Here is a 22342-nt window from a genome sequence, read left to right on the forward strand (position 1 = left end):
GAATAAAGGTTAAAAATACATATATCCCATGATTTCAAATTGAGACCGCTAATTTCTGAACAAATCAGGGCATCCCATCAAGAAGTGTTTTTTCCTATCAAAAACACTTCTCATTGGTGAAGGAACATAAGGAGAAATAGCGCGGAGAAGGAGGGAACTTTATTTATTTAACAAAAACAAATCTGTCCCTCTCTGCTCTTATCTACCAGCTCCTACAACCCATAAATCAGCAGCTTCAAGCGGAACGGACCGACAGAAAGCCGTCTTGCTTCTCATAATAGAAGTAAGCAGTGAGTTCTCTTAGCCCCCCCCCCCCCCCCCCCCACACACACACACACTCATCATTAGTGCGCTCTGGTGGTCACACAAGCGGTCACAACGGTTACCCTCATCATGGCTCTCCCATTACACATCCACGGGTCATTACAACCACTAAATCAAATCCCTTCCCTCGTGTCGTTCCCCGGGCCAAAATGTCTGCCGCTACACGAGCGATTTGGACATAACGAGTGTTATGAGACGGTGATAAGGCCACTCTATCTGCATCACCACACCAGCCCGGCCCAAATAGGGACCCCCGTGCCAATGCACTAATGCTTAACAATGAGTTGGCCCTCGGCCAGTAGACTGGGGCCCCAAAAGCAGCCGGAGCTACATGCTATTGTCGTCGCTAACATCAGGGCAGCTGGATCAGCTGGTTCTCCCCATTCCCAGGCTGAGGGATGGGGAAACGCAGGTGTTCCCATAATGCAATGCAGAACATAAGTGCTGTTTGATATTCCCTCCACACAGAGACACAAAGGAACCTGTGGTTTACAAAGGGAGGGAGCTCAGTGGCAGAGCAGGGTGGTGGTGGAGGCCTGCCAGCATGGAGACAGGGAACACTTTACTGAAAGGGAATCACGGAGCGGCTGGTCATTTTAATCTGGGTTACAGTCAATAGTCAGGAATGATCTAATGGGTCACGTCTTGATCTACGATTTGGACGCTTGGTTCATAGTTTTGTACAAGAATAGAAGCTATTAAAGGGGCAGTTTAGTCCCAAGATGACTAAAGTCATTATTAAAATTATATATGAGAGAGAGAGAGAGAGAGAGAGAGAGAGAGAGAGAGAGAGAGAGAGAGAGAGAGAGAGAGAGAGAGAGAGAGAGATATTATATAACCGTGCTGCATTCTGTCCACAGGTAATCAAACTCCATGAACAGCATGCAAGGCAGGCATCTCTTGTGACCTGGAACCATCCTGACCACTGACAGTAGAGCTTCTGGGCTGTTCAGAAGGTAACTCAGTCCTGCCAAAGACCTGCTGAGCAAGGCACTAAAGCAAAACATTAACTGTTTTTTGCCGCAAGGTGAGAGTGGTGAGGCAAAAACCATGAGGGAATTACCTTGCGGAAAGGTCATGTTGGTGTGTGTGTGTGCGTGTGTGTGTGTGTGCGTGTGCGCGTGTTTGTGTGTGTGTGTGTGTGTCCGCTCGAGTTACACACCAAACCAGCATTGCATAACATAACACACACCATATTGAGAAGAACTTACAGTTTTATAACAAACATATTTTTATTTAACAGCTGATAAAAGGTGTTTAAAGACAAAAAACGCAGAGAACATTCAGAGTGAAAAAAAAGGCAACAGCCACCATTTTGGTTTTAAACACAATGAAGTTAATTCACGCTTCGGTACAAACAAGGAACCACACCGTTACGTCAACCAAATACCACAACACTTACACGCCGACAGTGTGATGTTTGCGTATATCTCCAAAGTCTCAACGCCGCACAAAAAGCACACTCACATGTTCTTCATAGTTTACAGTTGGTGTCTCCTCAAAAGTCCTCGTAGACAAGGGACAGTTTATAAAAGGTGCAGCAGTCTCGCTGACGTGCATAACAACGACAAAGAGGGATGTGTCAGGGGGACCATTCATATGTTGAAAAGTCCCAAGCAGAAAGAGCTCTCACACATTCTTCCGTAGGATTAAGGCTGGATAGGGTTTGTTCTGATGAAGGGGAAGAAGGCATCGGCATGAAAGTGGGCCAAAATCAAGATGTCTCTCTGACTGTTATGGAAATGAATCCCATGATGCATTGCACTCCCCCAGATCTTTACCCTGGTTTCAACCGCACCAAAGTCACATCTTATCGCAACCGTCTCAAAACAAGTGCCTGTACTAAACCATCTGAAACCTAAACTGAACCATCTCTTACCTGAAACCTACACCCAACCATCTATAACCTGATACCAACACCTAACCATCTATAACCCGATACCTAAACTTAACCATCTCCAATACCTAAGATTAACCATCTCTTATATTATACCTAAACTTAGCCATCTCATTACCTAACCTTGACAATCCCTTTACCTAAACCACTTTTTTAACTTTACCTAAATCAACCCCTCAATATTACCGAAAACAACCATTTCTAAGTCATCATGGGAACAGAAAACCAGAACAGTTTCATCCCAACAGGACACGTTTACCCAACTGTCGAAACTCAAAGTGATTGGCAGCGTCCTGGTAAGCAGAGCAGAGATGTCTGACATTCTGATTTTCGACCAATTGTGTCCATCATATAATGCCTTTTTTTGGTCCATACAAAATGAGCAATCATACAAACTTATCAAAAAAATGGTCCGTTGTAACACTTGACAATGACGGTATGTTGATTAACCATTAATTAACATTAGTTAATGCGGTATAAGCATTATTATATAGCATTAGCATAGGGGTTAGGCTTAGCCCTAACCCTATTAAATAATGAAGAAAGGAATACCTTAGTTTACATGAACTCCATTACCTTATTTAAAATGAACACCATTTGTCAATGAATACCAGGCCATTAGTTAACAGTTAGTTAACTGTTAGTTAAAGCCTATGTATGTGAAGTGTTACTGGTCTGTCGTTTGAAGGCTATAGTTGTAAGAACAACACTTCCAGTTGAGAAAGCCCCCTTAGCTCGTTACTGAAGTCAAATAATTGCCAAATAGTGATTTAACCAATTCTTCGAATAACATTGTTCCTGTGTGGTTGGTTTGGCAATACGTCCTTAGAAGTAAGCTAGCTCTGTACGTGGTGTTTATGGCTAACCTCGGGGCATCACCCCTGCTGGCCCGGTGTTACTACAGGTACACTGGCCAGTGGCCACCAATTAACTAATAAAATGGCAATATCAATCAATCATTTGTTTTCAGATGTAAATGGTCTGTATAAAACCAAAAATACACAAGAAACTCTTTAATTATACATCTAGAAGTGGCTGGAATAGTTCTTACATGTTCATATTGGGAGTTATTAAGACTTTCTGATCAACATCTTGATAACTCTCCATCAGAGTTGATGTGTGTTTGGCATAATCCAAAGTGTCGATGCAGAAGTAGCTAACTTGAGGCTGAGAGAGACAGAGACAGACAGACAGACGGAGGGAAAATGTGGGCGGGGCTTACCAGATATGAATATGATATTGAATATGAATCAATCAGAATACAATATATATACGAATATAAATGATATGTTGTCATATCCCGGAGTCTGTGTGTTCATCCAATTATTTAATTGTAGGAAAGTCAAATAAATAGAAATGTTATTTACATAAAAATGTTTAATATAAACAAATAGTTCAAGTTGCACTTGTTTTTTTGGCCATGAGGTAAACACGTTTTTTCTACACCCAATAAACACAACGTCTTCCTGGGGACGAACGAAGCGTCCAACGTGCACTCTGCTTTACATCTGGTAGTAGTACAATACAAAAAGACAAAGAAGTTTAAGTTAAAATGACAGCGTCTTCAGCGTGAATCGGCTCCTATGTGCGATGTGCCACTCTGTACCGAAAGGCAGAAATGAGACCGACAGGCGCTGCGCTCCGGCGGTCCAACCTGTTCGCGCGGACGCTGCGCCTCGTGTGCGCTCCGGTGGTCCAACCTGCCACGCGCTGCCCCGGTGGCCATACATCTCCGACCAGACGCTGCGCCTCGTCTGCGCTCCGGTGGTCCAACCTGTCCTTTCCTGTCCTGTCGGTTTATAGCTGCGACTCGGAGCGGGAAAGCTTCCCGCCTCCCTCGCAGCTGCTGTCGCTGTTGTCCAGCGCGTGACAGTCCGACCACATCTCCAGCGTATTGGGCACGAGCGTGTTCACTAATCCCACGGAGCAGCGCGACAGGTCGCACGAGCTGATGTGCAGTCGCCGGTCCACCTGTCTCGGGCAGCACAGCAGCCGCTTAAACGCCTTCCGGAAGTCCGGACTCCGGCAGTAGATGATGGGGTTGAACGCCGAGTTGACATAGCCCAGCCAGTTGAAGAACACGAAGAGGTTCTTGTTGACCACCTCCGCGCAGAACACGCGCACCACGTTGACGATGAAGAAGGGCAGCCAGCACAGCGTGAACGTGCCCATGATGATGCCCAGTGTCTTAAGCGCCTTCTGCTCGCGCAACGCGAGCATCTTGGACGGCCGCTTCTTGCTGGACTTACACGCGGCGGCTGACACCGTGCTGCCCTGCAGCGCGCTCAGGAAACGGCCCTCGCACTTGTCGATCTTCCGCAGCTGGTTCTTCGCCTCACGGTACACGCGCGCGTACACGAAGATCATAACGGTGAGCGGAATGTAGAAAGAGATGACGGACGACGAGATGGCGTACGCGGGGTTGGTGATGAAGTCGCAGCATTCGGGGTCCTCGTAGCACGCGGTGTCCTCGCGGTCCCGGGACCAGTGCATCAGCACGGGCAGGAAGGACACCATGGCGGAGATGCCCCACACGGCGCACACCACCGCCTTTGCGCGCGCCTTGGTCAGCAGGCTCTGGTAGCGAAAGGGCGCCGTAATGGCCACGTAGCGGTCTATGGCGATTACGCACAGCGTCTCGATGCTTGCCGTGACGCACAGGACGTCCACCGAGATCCAGAACTCGCAGAAGAAGGAGCCGTAGAACCATGCGCCGCGCACCTCGAGCGCGGCGCCGAACGGCACCACCAGCAGACCCATGATGAGGTCGGCGCTCGCGAGGGACACAATGAACACGTTGGTGAGTGTCTGCAGCCGCTGGTTGCGCGCGATGGCCAAGATGACCATGATGTTGCCGAACACGATGGTCAGGACGATGGAGCCCATGAGCAAACTCATCCCCGCCGCCCAGCGCTCCGACGCGCCGGCGGCCGCGGCACCGGCACCATCGGCCGCTGCCGTCACGGGTTCAGTGTCATTGGGAAAGTTGGCGAGTTGCGTGAGACCACCCTCCCCCATGACGGTTCGCGCTGTGTGTGTGCAGGCAGCGCGAGGACATCAAGGCAAGCGAGCGTTGCTCCGCCGTCGGCGCCGTGCGTCCGCGAGCTCCGATGGTCCTGATGGTGCTGCTGCTACTCCCAGCGCGCGCCAGCTCCATCTGGAGCCACTCTTGCGCTTTCGTGCTCTTCTTCCTCCCGTGAGCCGCTCCGGGACATTATAAGCCGCAGTGACGTCAGTGCACTACAGAGCCAATGCGCGAGCCGCCGTGTCAGTTGGATATTTGAACAACGAGCCCGAGCAGGACAGCTCGAACTCCTTCGCCATTCAGGCTAATAATAACGAACGCAGTTCGTAAATACGAACATTTTCCGCTTGATAAGGTCATATCGAGGTTTTCTGGTGGCCTTAAACCTACCAGCACCTGTTTTACGCACTGCTCTGCTTACAACAAGCTACCTGCAAGTCCTAAGAGTGACTTTAAATTCATAAAGTCACCCATTCAAATGTTGTGTTGCATGCAAACATACAACAAAAAACCTACTCCAAACACTAAAGAGAAGCCAAGAGCATTAATTCAGTCCATGAATAAAAATGCTTTCCATTGGTGTGTTTTATGAAACAATCAACAATCAAAAAATGGAAACATATAGCCTAGGCCTATGGACACATTCAATTATTTTATCATATTAAGAAATACTATTTAATATTTACCCGCGCACACACGTGCACACACACAAACAACACACACACACACACACACACACACACACACACACACACACACACACACACACACACAATATCCGGTTATGAATGAGAGTTGCATATAGATGGTCTGTAATCAGTTTTCTTGCCTATTCATAATACCTTAATATGTACTAGGTTTATTTTGCCATCACATAGATGTGGGAAATTCCATCTCTGAGGTTGGAAGTTGGTTCTTAAAACCAATCCCAGAAGAACAAACCCAACCAGAAGACTGACGTTTACCCTAGGGCAGCTGAGAGCCACAGAGAACCACTATGTCACGTCCCTAATTACCCAGATGAATCCCAGTGACCTCTGACATCCCGCCGTTTGATGAGCGGCCCGGTGCTTCCAGCAGCAGAGGGCAACAGACCATGAATGTGCTAAAATATTGACCCTTGTAAGTCGCAAGACTTTGCGAAATGCCCCGATGTTAACGTAAACAGGGGGTTTGGGGGGAAGAGAGAAAGTTGGGGAGGGAGAGAAAGAGTGAGAGAGAAAGAATTGACCATTTTGCCTCAGAGGATATTAGATCATAGCTGGATCATGGATTTTTGAAATTCATCTTTGCCAAAAAATGACCATAAGTGTGTCCTCATCGTGCCTGGGCTATATTTAGACCTGCACTTTATCTATGGAGGTGGAGCCTCTCGATGTGCCAGCTTAACCCCCTCGCTCTCTCTGCTCTCCACAGGACGTGCTGGGTTTTAGACTCTCACCTCCAGTACCCTCCATGATCCTAAAACAGGAGCTCTCACCGCTGAAGCCCTGTCCCTCGTGGGATCGAGGAGAGTGGATGGCAGGTGGGCCGGAGTAAAACCCCCTCACTGGATAGAGGAGGAAAGATGAGGCCACAGGAATGTAAAGATTTCTTTACATTACCACATGCCGCCCCTCACTGGGCGGCATGTGGTTCAGGAGGTAGAACAGGTTGGCTGGTAACCGGAAGGTTGCTGGTTCGATCCCCGGTTCCTCCTTGCTGAGTGTCGAGGTGTCCCTGAGCAAGACGCCTCACCCTGACTGCTCCCGATGAGCTGGCTGTCACCTTGCGTGGCTAACACCACCATCGGTGTGTGAATGTGTGCATGAATGTGAGGCAATATTGAAAAGCGCTTTCAGTGGCCACTGGTTAGAAAAGCGCTGTATCACTGTAGTCCATTAACCGTTTAAAAGCTGGTGTCTGTGGCTGTCGAAGGCCTCATTCGGCCCAAATTAAATGATTGGACGCTGCCCCTACACTCATTACGCAGGAGTTGAGTCTCCAACAAGGCTCGGCAGACCAATGGCTAAAGCTAGCGAGCTATTCATATGTTTTGGGGGAGTAGCTTTAGAGAGAGGCCAGAATGGTGGGGAGGGCTTATTCCCTGCCTGATTTCCCCAAATTGCCGACCCTAGCTTTAATAATGTGTATTTAACTATCTATGTTTTTTTTTTTTTTCAAAGGTTTCCATCAGATTCTGAACTGATAAAAACAATAACAAAATGATTCAATATGTCTATATACTTCAATACTACATAAGTAGAAAAGTAGATGATAAAGTGTACAATACCGAGAGCCAAGGGAGACATGAATGACTCCTGAGACACATGGCATACATGTGGAGAGCGGAGAGGCTGTCTGGGCTGCGGGCAACGTGCTACAGACCTGTCTGGTGCCACTGTGCCGTCAGGACTGATCAGCCAGATAGCAAGCACCACGTGGACCCCCCCCCCCCCCCCCTTCAGACACACACACACACACACCTCCCTAAATCATCCCCCTCCAGTGTTCTCGCCCCCTGTGTGTGTGTGTGTGTGTGTGACCTATCTATCATTAGCCAACCAGCGGTAAAGTTAAATACATGCCATTAAAAATGCATTGCTCCATCGCTATCGCTAACGGCGCACTATTAGAGAGATGGAAAATGGAGGGAGGCGCTGAAGTAGTGAGGCGTTGGAGAGGAAGAGAAACGGTTGGGAAACAAACAATCCCAGGAGAAACAACCCCCCCCCCCCCCCCCCCCCACCCCAACCTCGCTATCGGACGGAATGAGACATCACCTCCAACATGGAAACACTTACTTTTTTATTGCTTTTAAAACCATTATTGAGACATTTTTGTTTCCATCTAGCATAACACATGCGCGCGCACACGCATCGTCATCCAAGGCACTTGTACCGGGCAGGGAATCCTACAGTTGGGATTTCGTGCCGGAGGCGTAATTAGAATATAAACGCAAAATGGCTGCAGCGCAGTCCCCATGACAACATGAACGTTCAGCGGACAAAACAATAAAAAAAAATAAAAAACACCCACAAAAGGATTAGACATCGTACAAAAGAATGGAAGAGCAAACTTTCCATTGCATGGCACTCCATAGTCGTGATTGGCTGACGTAGTGCCCATGGGCATCACACTGTTGATCCGCTGGACCTGTGCTTTCACAGTTTGAACAGGGGCGAGTACAATACAAAACGTGTTAGTCGTGCTCAACCCCTGATCGAACCGCTGCACAAAAACAACAAGAACAACACTGTTTGTACACCGTAATGTTAAACTCAAGGACACATGCCGGGAAACATGTTTAAGGAGCATTTAAAGCGTGCGGGCGGAAATCCCAGACATCTCCAGTTAAAGCTGACAAGTTCGTAAGCCTATTAGACAAATGAAGACCTACTTACTTTACATAGCTACCGTGACACCCAATCATATAATATATTAATTTACAAATTATGGAAGACTTATAGAGTTGCATAACGTACATTAAATAAAATACCTATTGTCAATCCTATTATCATTTTTGTCCTTTTAAACCCTTGGGAAGGATTTATAGAGTTATAAGGAGCACAATAGATTTATAGATTTATATTTGACACTGTAAGCCGCTGATGACGTCCAACGGTGATGCTGGTTAATGTTGGAAAGGTGATTCATGACAGTTTGGTATAATTGTATCAGGCTGGTTAAACGAGGGTGAGACACATACAGATTCTATCGACTTGGCATTACATGGTGCACCAGAATTCCTGGTGATATTATCAGGGTTCATACGGATTATCAGGGTTCGTACAGATTTATCGTCAGACTTCATAAATATTCTGGAGAGAGACGGACAGAAAAACAATGATATCAGGAAATATCAACAGGCAAGACCAGACGGAGAGAGAGAGTCAGGGTGAGAAAATGAGAGAGAGAGAGAGACACAGTCAGAGAGAGAGAGGGAGAGAGAGAGAGAGAGAGAGGGAGAGGGAGAGGGAGAGGGAGAGGGAGAGGGAGAGAGAGAGAGAGAGAGAGAGAGAGAGAGAGAGAGAGAGAGAGAGAGAGAGACAGAGTCAGAGTCAGAGAGAGAGAGAGAGAGAGAGAGAGAGAGAGAGAGAGAGAGAGAATGCGAGAGGGAGAGAGGGAGAGGGAGAGAGAGACGGAGAGAGCGAGACAAAGTCAGGGACAGAGATAGCGGGACACAAAGCGAGAACCTTTTACAACAAGGCGTGCGTCATCGCCACGGTGACCGCCTCCCCCTCCCCCTCCCCGGGCCGGGCGGGGAGGAGGTGTAGCGGCTGGCAGAAGGAGGCGGCCTTCATCATGCAGGCGCCGCCCGCCGCCACGCAGAAGTACACCCACACACTGAGGGTGAGGGAGGGGGTGAGGTCGGGGTCCACCCCCGGCGGGGGGGCGCGGGGCAGCCGCGGGGACACCGACACCGGGGCCGCCACGTCCACGATGGCGCCGCCCAGGGACTGGCCCTCCAGCAGCCACTCGTTACCTAGGAGACGGGGCAACCGGATGAGCACCCTCGCCACCAATGTATTGAAGGGGATTAGGCCCACAAGTGAATTTATTTAGGGTTCCGAGTTTAAACTAAGAATTCTGAGATTAAACTCAGAATTCTGAGATTAAACTCAGAATTCTGAATTTAAAAAAGTCATAATTCTGACTAATCCTCCTAATCCTCTTTAAACCATTGGGATGGGATGCGACTGTCGCCCTGTACAGTCTGACTCATTGAACAGGCCTTCATCACAGATGTGTGACGGTCGGGTGAACAGAGGCGAAGCTCATCCCGTTAACGAGGACCCCTGATATCCATGCAGCTCTGTGGTAAACATCATGAGACACACCTGTGTTCGGCCCTGCCCTCACACCTCGAAACTGAAGGCCTGTTCAGAGTGGAATACAGAATGCTGCAGGTGTTGGGGAAAGAACAACTTCCAGGGTTGGCCTTCTTGGTGGATGGATGTTTGGGGGAAGTTAGCAGCAAAATCCATTTCCATTGATTTTGCCCTTTTCAGACGGAGCAGGATTACAGCTGACCTTGTGCTCCGCCCGCGCAGACAGAGGACAAGTTCGTCGGTTCCAACTCATTTCCACGAGATGCAAGTACAGTCCCCCAAACATTAACACTCGTGTCAAAAAGTTTGATTCACCGATTGGTTTGATATCTGGCTTCATGTGCCCTGACTCTCTATTTGGGGTAATATAAATGTTTATGATATAAACTAAAAGAGAAAATATGTATTGCGTTCTCAAAATCTGGTCCAATAAGAAATTAACCCCCAGGGTGACGTAGTTATGAGGCTAACGTTAGGCTAGCGTGTGTAGCGTCACATGTCATAAGGACATTAAAACACTAAAGCCCTTTGGTTATGTATTTATTTATGGTCATTTATTGAATCGTCCTTCTGCTAGTAAATCTTGGCCAAGATCCGGAGGGTGAAAGGGGCTTTTCATTTGGCTGAGTATCAGGCTGCATGCAATGCGTCTGTCTAGTGTGAAGGTGAAACGATGTTGGAGCTGCTTTTCCACGTCATTGTTCACCGACAGTCACCTCCAAAACAATGGAGGGTTAATTACTTATCTGTATCTCTTAGGAAGTTTGGTACCTTAGAATACCCTGTGTCTTAAAGCATACAACTTTAACCAACGATGGTGATCCACTTTACTATCAGAGTTGATGCATTACTCAATACATTAAGCTTGATTCCAAACCAAAAGTTGCATTTTTATACCATTCTGAATTTACACGCAATCTAGAATCCACCGAGAAGCCAGCCCCCTTCCTTCTCCCTGAGGTGGGGTCCCGGACTCACCTTCAGCAGACAGCCTCCAGAAGCTGGGGGCGTCCTCGGTGGGCTTGGCCCCCTCCGGTAGCTCCAGGCTGAGCTCCAGGCTGAGCCTCTGCCCCAGGGCCACCTCCACCGGGGCCAGCTTGATGTGGGGGGCCGATTTGGGCAGCGTGGGGGCTCTGGTGCTCGGCGCTCCGGGCTGGGCACGCGGGGGCCCCGAGTCGGTGACGTCGGGAAGGGAGATGGGGAACTGGGGAGGAGGGGATGGAGGGTTAGGACGGGGAGCAGGTTATGATGCATCTACAGCTTATAAGGGCGGGGCATGAGCACCAGGAGGGCTTTGATTGGATGCTTCAAGTTTCAAGCAAACTTTATTTATAAAGCGCCATGAAAAAAGAAACAGGGTCTTATATATAACGGTTGCTTGCACACAAAACGGGCCCGAAAGAGGCGATGGCCACTTCCAATGCAAAATGTGTTATGTATAAAAACAATCTTGAACGTGGTCTCCTGTACGTTGACTCTGACACACAGGCGTACATACACATTGGAGATGCAGATGGTGAGGTGGTAAATTGAAAGCCAGTTAGTATAATTAATTCAAAATCACGTATAATTTATTGGATTTCTATAGCACTTCACTAGGTATCCAAAGCACTTTACATAGTGTTAAAGTGTGTGTGTGTGTGTGTGTGTGTGTGTGTGTGTGTGTGTGTGTGTGTGTGTGTGTGTGTGTGTGCGTGTGCGTGTGTTAATGGATGACATGTCCTTGTATAATGTCGCCTCATCCACATTTAATTCAACTCAATATCAAATGGAAATTTTAGATCCACGGCATTATAACAATCAGCGTTATTTGTACGTGCGCGTTTACGTGCGCGTTTACTGAGCCATATTCTCCAACAACCATCCATTTCCCTTTAACAAAAATAATGAAACGCATTTGTCTCTTGGGCTGCGGTGGCAGCCCAAGAGACACTGCGTGTCACTGCGTTGGTAAAGACACTGCTTTGGCCGAAACCTAAGCTTGAATCTTAACCCACAGTCGGTTCCATATTTCCTCAGCACTATCCTAACATCATTCTCCCCATCCCCGGAGTGCAGAGATTGACATCCTTTGTAGAAGCCTAGCATTACTTTGATTATGAGCATCAAATAGCTCCAAAGCAATCCACAAAATAGCGCTAACATCCTTCTCAGAGCCCTGGAGCCCTGGTGCCCCCTGCTAGGTCTGCTGACCTCCGACCCCCGACCCCAGATAAGCGCTTGAAGATGAGTGAGTGACTGGACATATAATATAGCCCTTTGTGGTCGCTGCAGTGAAGCCGCCTGGGCTGTCTGTCACGGGCACACCGCTCAGCCCAGCAGCAGCTGGTGGTGGTGGTGGTGGTGGTGGTGGTGGTGGTGGTGGTGGTGGTGGTGGTGGTGGTGGTGGTGGTGGTGGTGCCCCCCCCCCCCCCCGCCCGCTGCCTTTTTCTTTTGTTTGGGACCACGCCGGCGTGGCCAGCAAACAACATTTGCTTTCCGTCCTCCACCCACAAGAACCTCGGTTACATAAACACCCTTCTCTGGGCGGTGGACGTGGCTCTCCACAAGGCACCGTTGATCAGCTGGCTCATGGACACGCAGCCACATTCATGGTGTTTTACCTTGTCCATTAACGGCTGGGTTGGACGTGTAGGCAGCAGACCACGAGGCCGGTCCACGTGCACAAAGTTCCAGGTGGACGGTGATTTACAAAGGGAAAATTGCCTGCAGGTGTGCATAGGCCGGGTTTTATAAGTCTGGATTCTTTTGTGCGCATGCCATTTTTTGCTTTGGAGCGCACGTACACTTTTAATATGGATCCTATGTTTTATAAATGAGAGGTTAGTGCCAAAGCGCTGTACGGATTATTTTACAGATCACACACAAACAATACACATGCAGAGAGATTGGGGAAAACTGACATTAAACGCGTACGGAAAATGCTAAAAACAATAAAAAAAAAGAAACAAAGTGCACACACAGAACACTAAAAACAAGCGCAGTAGGCAAATGATTCTAAATACTTTTGCAGTCTATTTTTAGAAACCCCAACTGGGCAGACCGAGGATAGTACTGAGCGAGTAGCGCTAAGGGAAAGATGTTTAAAACCATTCCCTCACACACACAGAACCACAGGAACCCACCAGGGAGAGAGTGTGTGTGTCCAGGTCCAGCACGGTGATGCGGTGGTTGTTGGTGTCGGCGACGTAGAGCACCCGCCCCCCCGGCCCGACACACAGCCCCCCCGGCTCGTTGAAGCACGACTCGGAGAACGCCGGCCCCACCTGGTCCCCACACTGCCCGGTCCCCGCCAGCGTCCGGCACTGCCGGCTCTTGGGGTCCACCACCTTAATCTGGACACACACACACACACACACACACACACACACACACACACACACACACACACACACACACACACACACACACACACATTGGAAGCTTGAAGAAGCTTTGCTTGGTGTGCGACTCCTAGCGTGCGGCGGGGCTACCTTGTGGTTGTAGGAGTCGGCCACGTACAGCAGGCTGCGCTGCGGCGCCCAGGCCACACCCAGCGGGTGCTGCAGCTTGGCGTCCACCGCCTTCCCATCCACGTCCCCGAACGCAAACAGGTTCTGGAGGAGGGGGGGGGGGAGGGGGGATGAGGGGGGAGGAGAGTGAGGTGGGGGGGGAGTGAGGGGGGAGGAGAGTGAGGGGGGAGGGGAGTGAGGGGGGGAGGAGAGTGAGGGGGGGAGGAGAGTGATGGGGGGGAGAGTGAGGGGGGGAGGAGAGTGATGGGATGGAGAGAGGGAGAAAGAGAGGGAGGAATGGAAGAGTGAGGAGAGGGAGTTGGAAAGAGGAGAACGTAAAGAAAATAAATTAAATAATATTTGTAACAATATAATGAATCAATATAAAATGCTGTTATGGCGATGAAATAAAGCATTTCCTTTACATAGTCTACATTTGATTATTGTTACATTCTTATGCAAATTGATTTGGCAGGAATTCCCCTCCTACCCCGCCGGGAATGGACCAGGGAAATTTTTTCTGTCTTTTCTAAATCTGGGTTTACGCTTAAAATGCTGAATCGTGTCGCCATCGGGTTCTCCACAAGGGGAGTCCCACACCGCTTCTTTGTAAATCCACGTACAAAAAAACCACGTCCTCATATAGGAGGCACGAGTTTAATCTAGCGTTTGCTAGCATTGACAATTGAAGCGTTTCCCTGCCGATTTAACAAACAAAACCGCTCATTAGCCGCACTGCTCCCCGTCACCAGTGGAGCTGAGGGGCTTGTTATACAGTGGTCTTGTTATTCTACGAGTTGACACGTTCCCACGGCAGCCCGCCTTGTTGTGAGTGTTTCTTTCGTTCATTCCTACAGTGTTATCCCAGCGGTCTGTTTCCCTAACCTCGCCAGTTGGCCTCCTAGCGTCCTGCTCTCTGCCAGGTTCTGCTCTCTTCAAGTCAGTCCAACTGCCCGCACGTCTCCTGTGTTCTAATCTCCTCGATGGAGCCGGAGCTCTCTCCATCTCCCTCGCTCTCTGCATTCCTGACAATCAGACCCAGCCGCCACGACCACATCACAATCAAACCAATACGGATTCATGACCTGAACACAAACCACAACCAACCCACAAAGCTAAACCCACAAATCGGGCACTTCAAAACCAAAGCCCAGATCAAACGGTAACAAAACCAAAAACCGAACAAACGGTTACAAAGCCATGACCAAACCACGATCCAAAATGAAGTGTTACAAAACTAAAACACAAAACCGATGAGGCGGTTATAAAACCAAAACCAAACCAGACCAGACCACAAACCCAAACAAAGGTTGCTTTGTGCAGCACCAGAACTCCCACATCCACTGCAGGCCTCCCTTTCCTCAGTGCTCCCTTGATACGTCGCGCTGGATTCATAAAGCTAAAGGACTGAATCATAAACATAAACCCCCCCCCTAATAGAACTCTCACCCAGCCACCATGGGGTCCCCCTCCCCCCCAAAGAGAACCCTCACCCACCATGGGGTCCCCCTCCCCCCAAAGAGAACCCTCACCCACCATGGGGTCCCGCTCCCCCCCGACCAGCGCCTTCACTGCCCCGTCCCCCAGGGCCACGCTGCGCACGCTGCTGCTCTCGCTGTCGGCCACGAACAGGCAGCTCCAGGGGCCAGCGGGGGCCAGCGCCAGGCCCGAGGGCTGGGCGAAGCCCGCCTTGTGGGGGTACGCGTTGTTGCGGTTCTCCTCACTGCCGCTGCCCGCCCAGCGCACACACGTCCCCGCCTTGGAGGGGCTGGAGGGGGGGGTACACAAAGGTGGGGGGGGGAGAGACAGAGTTGAGGGGGGTACACAACTATACTAGCCGCGTTTACATGGACACATCTATTCCGCATAGATTTCTATGCGGAACAGAAAATGATCATATATACGCCTTATTCGGAATACAATTATCTGTTTGGCAGAGAGTTCTATGCCGAATAGAAGAGGTGGTGCAGTCCGTTTTAAATCGACATGTATACACTTATTCCGAACAGATTGGGGTTTAACTTAGAGCAGCTGCAGTAGTTCGCAATTGGTCCACTGAGCTCCGTCGGTACTTTTATGCACACCGAACTTGACCGCTGTCAAGGAAAGTGGATTCATTGCCTGATTCACGTCTTTGTTACCACTCCGTTAGTAGTCCGGTAAGCGTGTCCGGTTGCTAAGCGACGGGACATTGGTGTTTATTAATGACGTGTTCGCGTATCGTAGTGTCCGCGCGCGTCCGAGATAACCGTATATGAGTAGGCTACTACTAGTACTTTTGCAGGCTGAACGTTAAAATACTTCTCAATTTAGAGAGACCACTCTCTCCCACCAGTCTTGGCTGCGGACTCGCATTCAAATTCCTCTTAATTGCGGCGGAGGTGGGGGTAAATATAAAGATCACACGTAGCTGTGCTGTCCTCCTCCTTAATTGAAGGAGCAGGCAGAGAAAAGCTCTCTCCTGCTGTGCTTTCATTAAAATCTAATTCACAATGCCAAATAGTGATAAGACGTCCGTTATGTCGCCGCCGGTCCAGAGATGTGTCAGGTGTGCGCGAGAGACATAACGGACACTTTTGTTACTGCCATGTATACAGCACATTCGGATCACATATTAGGAACAGATCTATTCCGAATAGAAATCCATGCGGAATAGATGTGCCATGTAAACGCGGCTAGTGTATATGCTGTAGTACAGTATAGTACATATAGCGATAGAGTACAGTACAGTATTACAGCACATTATAGACAAGCGTGCAGACTAGAGTAGGAGTACAACATAGTGCAGTGTGCAGAGTAGGATTTGTGATGGGACACTGCTGTCACAAGGTTCTTGGTTCAGAGCCCAGTGTCTGTAACCTACCTGGAGGCCTCCTCGAGCAAGATGATTTAACCCCTCTAACCTGCTCCTTAATGACCCGAAATCACCTCAAATGTACCTTTACTTCTCTAGTATTTTTCCCCGCCTGCACAGTACACTGTATACATACAGGGTACTAGTACAGTGTGGAGGCTCGTTCCCCGTGTGTCGACGCATCCTCACGACGATGACAGTAAAACCAAAACATGTGTTTGTGTTTCCATTGGGACTAAAGAGACAAAAGCCCCCTTAAGGATTAAGGTCTGTGCGAATCATATTGTCATCAGGCAGTGAGTGGGGGGGGGACCCATTGTGCCTGAACAACAACGTCCCACCGATGAGTGGCACCCGCCTACGTCTTCTACTCAACAGATGATTAGCAAAACGCCCACCCATCCTATCACCCCCCCGACAGTTCTGAGTGGACCCCCTCGTTAGCGAGGGGCTCGTACGGTCTGCTTCTCTCTCCGTCTTTCTGAAGTGCAGGGCCCCGATAGCTCAAGTAATAAGAAGGATCGAGATCTTCTGACTTTTTTTTTTCTTCCACAAATCAATCACTTTGACATCACACTACATTGCATAGTGTGCTTGCGTGTGGTGGCCTTGACAGCTGACTTTCCTGCATTATAATCGTTACAATTAATGGGGAAATTTGATTCAGTGAGTAGCAACATCTACCAAGGAGACGGGTGATCATTGGATCGTTCTACTGACCAAACGACTCGATTGGGGAAAAAAAATAAGGTACAACGTATGAGGGATGAATTGTATCCAACGTTTCTGGAGCGGCTGGTAATTAGCTTGACGTTTTTACTAATTAGTCAATCAGCAGATAGATTCATCTACTCAATTTAATCAATTAAGTGCGTTCAGATCAATGTCACTGAGGAGGGTGCGGTCAGGAAGCCCCCCTGAATAACGGACCTTCGGACAGAACAACATGAACCTAAGAAATCAAACGGGTGAATAATGAATCAAACGGGTTAAGGGACGCAGGGCCCAGCCGAGCTGCACTGAGCGGGGTTATTATGGGGTGTGAAGCGTCTGGTCTCCCACCTTCCCTTTGGCAGCGCTCCGTCCTCCAGGAACAGAGCCCAGATCTGGTGGCAGCCTGCCATGGCAACCCACAGCACGTTGCACTCCATACCGCCTGAACACACACGCACAATAAACAACAAAAATATTACACACACAAAAATAACACACACACACACACACACACACACACACACACACACACACACACACACACACACACACACACACACACACACACACACACAGTGAGTCCATGCTGAAGGTGGATTGAAGTTGTTATGTCATCCATTCAGACTGACTGGATTCAAACAAGCCGATGAATGACTTCAGACACATAAGTCGTCAATGCCAAGCTACCGTGCGGTAATATCCCGGATAGAACATCATGAGTAACTTCCGCAAAAGGGTCTCCGATGGGGAAGAGTGCCGCACTGGCAGTAGTGAGACCTCACACACCGCATGCAGCGCCTGGGATCGATTGATTTGATGGTTCAAAACCCGTACACACATTTGAAGCTAAAGTAAGACATCTACGACGATCAAGGTCAACACAAATAAACGCTACACTTAAGCAATGAGCCTTGCCTTGCCTTTTGTTCATCGCAATATATATTTATGAAACAAAGAAAGAGAAAGAGAGCGAGAGCGAGAGAGAGCGAGAGGGAGCAGATGACCGCAGTGACGAACACAGTGAACAGAGACAGCGTTTGTTGATACCAAGTCTTACACAAGCTTTTAACAGACTGATAAAGAAAACAGTCACGGCTGCCCCCCCCCCCCCCCCAATACTGCTGAGTAACAACAGACTGATAAGGCTCCGGAACATTAAAATATAATGAAAAAAAGGGACTTGCCCTGGGTCAAAATAATAAAAGCTTAATATCAGCGGTTCTGCTTCCTTTGAGGTTAAATCAGGAGCAGGAGATTGCAATATAAGATTAATAATTACTTTCATACGACATGACCAAGAGATCCTGAGGAGAGTGGGCTCCTTATAATTCTGACGGCTCCTTTCTTCTTTCCCAAAGCTAAATGGACGAGTGAAAAAGAAGTTAGCGAGTGAAAAAATTAATCCTTTTGTCTTTTAATCCCTTTTTTGAGCTTTGAAGACCACATGAGCCACTTTCAGTTAATAAGTCTAAGACTCCCTTTAAACAAAAAAGAAAAATTCATTAAAAAAAAAACACTAATTTGTCTTTAAGCGCAGATTGCGATCGCGGTAACTGTCGGCTAGCATTCGTGGGAACGACGACAGATTGGGAACCGATATCGGTCAGCTTAGGCTCAGGCTGCATTTGAGACGACCGGCTCTTCTGAAGGATTGGACTGTGATCTTATAGGAGTTGGATGCAAGCTCCAACTTTTTTCTACTGTATGATTTTAACCTTTCAATATCAGATCAGTGGTTCCCATTCGTTTTGTGGGACTAAGTACGGTGCTCGAGCCGTTGTTGAACAAACAGCGTATCCAAAAAGGCTTCGCAAATTCCAAAAACACTAGCACATGAATGGGAAACACAAACTCTGAAAGACAAAGGCAAAAGCCAGGACGCAAACGCAAAAGCCAAACCAGTAATGCAAAGGCCGAAGTATTGCCGGCGGATTATTATCATATACTGCAGGCATTCAGTGTAGAATGTGGATAGCCTTGCTTAGCCTTGACATTTGGAAGAGGAAAGTTCTTGAAAAGTTTGAATGGATTCCAATGTAAGGCTATTGTCGTTTTTGTGGTTTATCCACAATATTCACTGTTTGAGTAAATAATAATAGTCCCCCGTCAATAAAAGATGCCCTTTGTGTTTTCCCTTAAAGGTTGTATAGGTGATTTGCTTTTTTGGCCATTTTTGCAAAATTACTTGCAATCCTTATCATAACCCGCTTACAGCCACTGAGTTAGAAGTACTGACATGAAAATTAAACAAGTCAATCATCTGTGGAACGGGCAGGGCTCGAAAAACTCCAGCCAATCATTTCCATTGCCACCGAGTTGCATTGGACAGTAAGTACGTCAATCAAACGGTCGTACTGCACTCCCCCTCCCCCGCGCCCCGCGCGCGACCCCTTCGTGCAGTACTCGTGACCCAGAGCTCGTGACCCAGAGCAAGCTCCTGTTTGTTGTTATCCTGCGGTAGCTACTGGAACTAGTTAATCCACATTTGGACCTAGCAGTAGAAGACAATTTCCATGGCAGACAAGACGCCACCATCCCCACCACCACCACCACCACCAGCAAAGAGAAGGAAAACTCTTTTTCAGAGAGTAATTGATAATAAAAACGCTGAAAGAGAAAAACTGAAATCAAGAATAATCCTAGGCGCTGCTTTCGAACGTTGGCGGCAACTGAAGGACGAGAAGGGTCTAAAAACCGATGCTTGTGTGGCGGTTGACCTAGTTTCAAAGTTTATACCGTTTATACTCGGTAATACCGGTGTGGAGACGAGTGTATTACTCGGTGTGAAAATGTCCACACCGCGGCAACCCTAGTGAAAACCAGGACTTCCAATACAATTATATGAAACAAACATACATTTTCTAAAAATAGTAATGATTTATGTGACCGTTTAATGTTTATAACATCTGGTCCAACCATTGCAGCGAGAACGTATTCTCAGCAGGGGGTGCTGGGGAAAAAAAAAAACTCAGCCTGCACTAGACTCGCAACTCGTTACATTGATAAAAAAAGATGTATAGCAGCGCAGCTCAATTACACCAGTGCATGCGCGGACAGTTGAAAATCGATCGTTCACATCCAGCTGCTCACAGAACAAGTTTAACGCACCACCGCTACCCTCACAACTTTTTCATATAACCTTTTTTCAGCACTAGGTCATATGAGCATTAAATAAATGCTGCGTCTCAAAATGCCTTGGACAGCGCGAGGATGACTCGCTTTGCCACGGGCCGAAACAGTTCGGAGCGACCACAGCCAGAGCGAACACAGCGGGGCAGAGGAGTGTCAGGAATAGTCTTTGGTGTACACATCAGTACGGCCTATTTGCACTACTGTTTAGTGGCAATGCAGTGTTTTATTCGATGCCTTTTTATTTTCGTATATTATTTCAATGAATACAATTTATTTATTCATAAAAAACGGATCTGGTCTTCAAATCTTTTTTCCAAATATAGGTCGTCTTACAATGGGGTTTGTGTTTATATTCGGACCAATACGGTACAGCGGGCGCTCACATGACGTTAAGCATTTCCTGGTGCATAATGTGACGCTTCAGAACCTAAAATCCCGTTTCTCCCCGTTGACACGACAACACATAACCGGCGTTTTCAGAAATCTCCACTTTGGCCGGAGTTTTTAGAAATGATCGTTTTCTGTGATAAGACAGGGCCTCGGATAGGGGGTGTTGCAGCACCCCCAGCACTCCTACTTCCCGCGGTACTGGGTGCAACTTACAGCTGAATGTAGTGCCATGTTGTTAAACGAAAACCTAAGCTAGCCTGGCTCGCTCTCGCGCATCTCTGTTCGCGCTCGTGCATGATTGCGCGTCCAGGTACTTGGAATGGGTGGAGTCAGAGTCAGCGTTGAAGGAGAGGGGGTAGGACCATTTGAGTTGTGTATTTTCAAAATCTGCTGGCGTTTCGCAAATCACCTACCCAACCTTTAAAGGCCCACTATGCAACTTCGGGCATTCCTTGGCTGTTTTCTTGATTTTGGCACGCACATTTCTCTACACAGCGCCCCCTACAGCTTCGTAGTAGATATTTCACAACACTGTCGTAACAACTCGTTGACGACCCTTCCCCATGCACTTCTACGCGAGCCATGTGCATTTGTTTTCAAAGAAGCCGGCGAATGCGTGGAGCCATGTCCGAAGTAGATGTTCATAAAGTGTAGGCAAGGTTATACATTTTTAAAATGGTGTATTTGTATTGCAATAAACATAAATCCATCCTTTTTTATAGTTGACGGGGAGAATTTATATCCTAGATTATAATTGTTATATCTTAGGTTGAACAGAACAATCAGTGTAAGAGGTTTGGCCAACATAATAATCTAAATAAACAAGAACCTGGATTCGGGGATTCAGTCTGTATCTGGGGGACGAGACGGACGAACAGCAAAACACCCATGGAAACAAAGGTGTTTATATGGTTGCAACCAAGCAAGCTAGAAACATACAGGGCTCACAACAAAACGGTCGAGAAAACAATTTTTACAGGGCTCACAACAAAATGGTTGAGCAAACACATTTGTACAGAGACTATCAACATCAAGAATACCACGAAGACAAAGTTCACCCAAGGGTACTTTCAATTTCAAAAGCAACACGGCCGAGTCGGCGTCTGATTTGCAGTCTTCTTTTTCTTTCAGTTCACGCTATTCCTGAAAAGCTTGCCCAAAGTTTACTCGTGTCTGGCCTCTCTGTCGGTCAGTCTCCCTTTTCTCTTCTTCTGTTCCTCCGACATTGGGTTTCTCTGTCTCTTTTTAGTCGGCTGATCTATGATGAATATAACAATCCCTTAGTTGTTTGTGTTTATATCGAGCCGGTTCCGTGTTTCGGGGTCTGTGCCGTAAAGCACCACGCCCGGAGTTCAGAACTTTCAACGCGTGACGCTTAGCGACGATAGCCAATCAGCGTGGAGCTTGACCCGACGTCACTGACAGAGAGTAGTGACCCTTGCACAGAAGGATACGGCCGACATCTTTCTTTATTCTGGGTGGAAATAGTAACATAGTTACGCCATTAAATGCGTTTATGGAAACATTTTTAGCGAGAAATGTGCATTTTACTTTCATAATGTTCGCTCGGTAAATGTGAAGGATGTTTGGTTCGATAGTTATGACGAAGAGTGAACGCTCCGTTCACTTGCATGGACAGCGTCTCTGGTTGCTAAGCAACCTCAACGTCTTGGCGGACTATTTCTCTGCTGATCAACACTACGA

General features: G+C 47.9%; 2 protein-coding genes across 2 annotated transcripts in view; both read right to left on the reverse strand.

Annotated features, from left to right (window-relative positions):
* Positions 1 to 1540: 1540 nt before the first annotated feature.
* On the reverse strand, positions 1541 to 5395 carry adrb1 (adrenoceptor beta 1). Its single transcript, XM_030340026.1, has one exon. It carries the CDS (start codon positions 5237 to 5239, stop codon positions 4019 to 4021), a length of 1221 nt encoding a protein of 406 aa, XP_030195886.1. The 5' UTR covers positions 5240 to 5395; the 3' UTR covers positions 1541 to 4018.
* Positions 5396 to 9294: 3899 nt separating this feature from the next.
* Positions 9295 to 22342, reverse strand: part of nhlrc2 (NHL repeat containing 2) — a 29329-nt gene continuing 16281 nt past the window's right edge. The window contains exons 7-12 of the mRNA XM_030339966.1: positions 17465 to 17558; positions 15085 to 15316; positions 13531 to 13653; positions 13183 to 13392; positions 11036 to 11261; positions 9295 to 9711 (exon numbers count right to left, since the gene is read on the reverse strand). Of these exons, the coding sequence (XP_030195826.1) occupies positions 9425 to 9711; positions 11036 to 11261; positions 13183 to 13392; positions 13531 to 13653; positions 15085 to 15316; positions 17465 to 17558 (1172 nt within the window). The 3' untranslated portion in view covers positions 9295 to 9424. The remainder of the gene's footprint in view (positions 9712 to 11035; positions 11262 to 13182; positions 13393 to 13530; positions 13654 to 15084; positions 15317 to 17464; positions 17559 to 22342) is intronic.

Source organism: Gadus morhua, chromosome 18 (genome assembly GCF_902167405.1).
Source record: "Gadus morhua chromosome 18, gadMor3.0, whole genome shotgun sequence".
NCBI lineage: Eukaryota > Metazoa > Chordata > Actinopteri > Gadiformes > Gadidae > Gadus > Gadus morhua.

Bases quoted from the DNA above. Each gene is read 5' to 3' on its own strand.
- adrb1 (XM_030340026.1), bottom strand. From the start codon at position 5,239: ATGGGGGAGGGTGGTCTCACGCAACTCGCCAACTTTCCCAATGACACT.